The following is a 5,273-nucleotide window of genomic DNA, read 5'->3' as shown; positions in this document are numbered from 1 at the left end:
GGTTCCGGTGGTGGCATTGGAGGTGGAATTGGAAAAGGTGGTGGCATTGGAGGAGGAATAGGTAAAGGTGGAGGTTTTGGTGGTGGTGTTGGTGGAGGAATAGGCAAAGGTGGAGGTTTTGGGGGTGGTGTTGGTGGCGGATTTGGTGGAGGTGGAGGTGGTGGCGGAGGTGGTGGAGGAGGAGGTGCGGGTGGCGGATTTGGCGGAGGAGCAGGAGGAGGGTTTGGTGCAGGAGGTGGATTTGGCGGAGGAGGTGGTGGTGGTGGAATTGGACACCACTAGAGCGTTGCCAACGTTGCATGCATGACAAAGTGATATTTTAACGTCCTTGTATTAGCCATGATAATTGGTTTATTGAAAAATATTGTGCGAGTAAGAGAATTAATTATTAATGTTGGTTTCATAATATTAATGTGCTCTGTTTTTATTTATAGTTAACGTTGAAGGAAAGAATCGGAGATATATCATATATGTACTATTTTTGTATTCAATGAGAAGAAGAAATGGTAGGAAAATCACTTTCAACTTCAAGCGTCTCAAGTGACATTAATCTTCTGAATTTTGTGTTAGCCTAACAAGGCTTGATAGTTATTTTAGGGGGGTCTACCAGGAATTGACTCAAGCTGACTTGCTGATGTGATCGACTAAGATCAACATGGATAATTAGTTAATCTTTAAAAATTAATTAATTGATTAATTAATAAAAAATAATTGTCATAAAAAGTTGTCTTTCTTTAAAACAAATTATCTATTCGTATAATAGTTCTGTAATATTATTTCTGCTCATCTTTATTCCATCACAAAGCTTAATTAGTTTCCATAATATAGTCATAGGTTAAAGTTATGCTCAAAATAAAATAAAATAAATAGCGTCCTCTCTCCCACCAGATAAAAGGTAGTTTTGAAATTAGATGAAAGATCACAAACTTCCTATACACTTTCATTGTCAGTTTTAGAGTAAAAGTTAAATGTGTGAGACCCTCCATATTCCGCCAACTTTCCTCGTAATTAATTTCATTGGTATGGAACAATCGAAAGTCCTGCTTTAATTTCCACTTATATTATATTTCTTTACATCCCTCACTTTCACTTATACCGAATACAGCCTGAATCTACAAATACGCGGTTTGGAAACCGAGTACACATATAATAACCATTTTAGTCTTTCTTCAGGTTTCAATATAAGAAAAGGAAGCATTTATTATAGGGCTTTATATAGGCAACTATATACCTAATAATTTTGGAAAGTCATATTCACATTCTACTTTTATATCTGCGCATAAAGGAGATAAGCAAGTGTACCCGTTATAATTAGAATAGCTATAAATAACCAGGACCTATTGATGGATCATCATCTCATGTATGTCAATTTCATGACATCTAAGATAATGGACGCTTCAGTGCATACATCAATAAGGAAAGCTACCAGCAACACAAACAAAGGTTATCCATTTCGTTGATCAATGGAGTACGTACCACATTGTTATACATTTTCCTTTGTATATTCCCCCCCTTTTTTTATCAGCAAATGAAATTTATTCTACCTGAGAACCAGAGATACACAAACTTTTTGGAACAACAAAGAAGTCAACAATCTTAATTAACAAAGTACCCATTATAACTTGACACCGGGTTCATTCCCACTACAGCTCTATTGATATATTAAGTCGGAGGATTTTAGGGTGGACCACAAATTTTTCAATGAACTGTGTAATTTATTACAATGTTTAAAGAATAGAATAGATGTTAAAAGACAATAATACCCCCGTGAATATAAGTGGTTTCTGTGTTGTGTTTGGTGTGGTAAAGGGAAGGGGGAACATTGATATCAAACTCCCTACAAACCATACCTTTATTACATCTGGACGGTGTATATTTCTCCAATTCAAAAAACATCAAATCGAACGGCTGAAAAAATTTGGAGCACCGATGGACGACCTGTTCTATTTGTCCATGCTAGAATTTTCCATATTAAGTCTTAGCTAACACAATATGCACTTGATGATTTAATTCCTCAGCCTAATAATTTGAACTCATCTGCACCACAGCCTTAAATGATTGTTATCCTACCAAAGCTTCTGTCACTCCATGAGATGCAAAGCCTCCAACAAACTGAAGCACCATCACCAAGCCCAATTATAAAATAAAACCACTCATGCAGACCATATTTTAAATAAAAAGAAAAAAATATACTCAAAATAGTTGTTAGTTATACAATGCACCTTTTCCTTTTTTTTATGATACCTCCAATAAATACAAATCTATTGATATTTCTTTAAAAAATAATTATAATACCTAAAGTCCTTTTTCCTTCACTTCTCCTTCCTTTTTAACACCCTCCACTCCCTTTCATCTTCTTATTTTCGCTCTCATTACCTGCTCCTCATGAGTTCCTTCTTTTTCTCTTAACATTGTTATTTTCTTGCTTAATTTTTTTGCTGTCACCAATTTGACAAAAGATAATTTCCATAACTTATGACTATATTATGGAAACTATTTTCATAATATATCTTGACATAATGGAAACTATTTTTTTGTTAAATCAACGACACAAAAAAATAACAAACAAAATATTGCTACAGAAGAAGTAATGGAGGTGCGAAAACTCACATGGAGAAGATAATGAAGGATAAGAAAAAACAATGCTTATTGAAGAGAAAACAAGAAAATGATAGAGGGTGTGAGAATATGTTTGAAGAAGATGAACAGGTGAGATTGACGGGTGCGGGTGAGGGGGTGTCAGAGTGAAGGGGGAAAAAGGAAAATGTTTTTAAAGAGGGAGGGTTGTGAATATGAAGACAATTTAAGAATTATTTAAAATTTCAAAAAATATAAAAGGTGTGAAGAGTATAAAATGAGAGGCAAATAGCAACCCCCAATGTTCCAAGATCCCTTATATTATTGGCCCAACGAAGCTCAAATAGAGAACAACACACACATAACCCAATCGACTAATGTTATTCCACGTCATGGTATAAAAGTATCTCAATCCTACAAAGTATCCCAATTAACTTTTATGTAACAAATATTTAAGTTTTTCAATTTACAAACAAAAATTAATAATATTTTATTACAATTTACGTAAAAATTAATTAAAAGCAAGGATCCAATGATGATTTTAAATCACTTAATAATTTTTTCTTGATTAGATGTTAAACCGAAACATTGAAACTCTAACACTAACATGGCAATGTTTTCTGCTCTATGCAACTACATATTCTAAGTATAAGCACCTCTTTCTTGTGACTAATAGAAAGTATAAGTCTTTTAATAACGAGTACATGAATCATCTAAGACAAACTTATTTGTTAATTCTCTCTGCTCTACACCTATAAATATGGCATAATTTTTATTTTTATCAAGTATGTTTCATTTTCAGAGAAAATGTTGTCACTCTTTCAAATTTTAAAATGTGTGTATCTAAGTATTTATAAGTGTTCATCACTCCCAGTCTCCCACTAGTGATCGTCCTCGTTATCTAATTCCAAGTTACAAGATGACTTCACGTCGCCGCCAACCTACAAAATACAAAATTAATATATTGAACAACATTTAATTTCGAAATCTAATACTTTGACTGTTTGACATAACATTAAAAAAACTGTTGGACTCGGACAACAAATTTTATGTACAAATTCTATATAAAAAAAAATTAAGTGCAAATTAATGGCAAATAAACACTGTTGTGACATGGGTAGAATGCAGGAACTAACCACTGTTAAACATTTTTTAATGTGAAATTAAAATGTAATTCCATTTTAATTGGTGTGGGAATTGAAATTAAAATTAAAAATAATATATAGGGACGGCCTATTCTACGATCAGACATGGATTTCCCCAAAGGCTGCATCTTAAAAGGACTGAATATATGTCAGTTTTACGTCTTTCTGGTATTTTTATTATTATTATTATTAAGGTCTTTCTGGTATTTTCCATGCTATAAGTGGCCGTTTGCCTTTTATTACAAAGATCATTTTTCATGGTTTTCAACTAAAACATCGTACATTTTAAGAAAAAATTAGTTAAAACTAACTTTAACATACATTTTAATTGCATTTAATAATTCAAATTAATTTCATGAAAAATATTTTTATTTACCTTTAAAATAAATTACTCCTAAATTTTTACATTTACCCCATTATCGTGTATACATTCCATCGAGAAAATGAAGATAAGAAAGAAAAAAAATATATGGATGTACGTAGTGATAAGAAATGAAGATAAGTATAATGATTAAAGGTAAATTCGAAAAAATGAGGTGTGAAAAAAAAAGTACGGTTGTTTTATTTTGCGCGGTAGGAATATTTTTTAGCTAGTTTTTCTATTAATTTGATTAAAATTAGACAATTGTGTTGTTATTCTGAAAAAAAATTATCTGAACTTTGTTACAGGATTATGGGTTTGAATCTTTTTATTAATAAAAATTAATAATTAATATTGATCAACAAAAAAAATTGTTACAAGCATTTTATTCATTAATGAATATGTATAAATGGGGTTTAAATTATCTTAAATAAAAATAAGATTTAAAGTTGTTGATCTAAATTTTTAACTACACCAAGCTCTTATAATGAAATTATTCACTTTTGTTTTTATTTGGAGGAAGTTATACAAGCACCTTACAAAAATATGTGAGAAATTTCACCGACGACAATAGAGAATAATAGCTCATGCTAGTTTGTCATTAGTGGTCTTCGTCAACAGTGCCGTTTGCAGAAAGAATAAAAAAACTTCATACCCCATTGCCCAGAGACTCTTCGCTATGCGAAGGTATGGGGGAGGGATGTTGTACGCAGCCTTACCTTGCATATGTAAAGAGACTGTTTCCGGATTCGAACCCATGATCAACAAGTCACCAAGGCACAACTTTACCGCTGCACCAGGGCTCGCCCTCCGTTTGCAGAAAGAATATTAGTTAAAAAAAATAAAGTGTGAAATTGTACTGAACAAGTCGTGCTTTTTACTTTGGGTAGAATATTCAAAGTTCAGTGTTCAGAAATTAGATATGCAAAATTTAATGCACTGTCATGGCTTACAAACTATTTAAAACATGGAGCTATCAGAACAAGCAGTCAAACTCAACACATACGGCAACATTGAAAATTACGAAAGCAGACAAAAAGAGTTGTTTAAAGCATCTGCAGCTTTGGATTCTTGCTTCACAAGAGAAAATCATTTCATGGTGGCACTTTTTTAATGGGTTAATTTACAGAGATATCATTTTCTTTTGTCTTGGGGGCTAATCTATGATGGAAAAGCTACTTTTTCCTCCT

General features: G+C 32.5%; 1 protein-coding gene across 1 annotated transcript in view; it reads left to right on the top strand.

Annotated features, from left to right (window-relative positions):
* Window positions 1–282, top strand: part of LOC113000734 (glycine-rich protein 5) — a 1,119-nt gene extending 837 nt beyond the window's left edge. The window contains exon 2 of the mRNA XM_026127430.1: window positions 23–282. Within this exon, the coding sequence (XP_025983215.1) occupies window positions 23–282 (260 nt within the window). The remainder of the gene's footprint in view (window positions 1–22) is intronic.
* Window positions 283–5,273: the final 4,991 nt, after the last annotated feature.

Source organism: Glycine max, chromosome 20 (assembly GCF_000004515.6).
Source record: "Glycine max cultivar Williams 82 chromosome 20, Glycine_max_v4.0, whole genome shotgun sequence".
Taxonomy (NCBI): Eukaryota; Viridiplantae; Streptophyta; class Magnoliopsida; order Fabales; family Fabaceae; genus Glycine; species Glycine max.
Note: the sequence above shows the minus strand (reverse complement) of the source record. Positions and strands in the feature narration are given on the sequence as shown.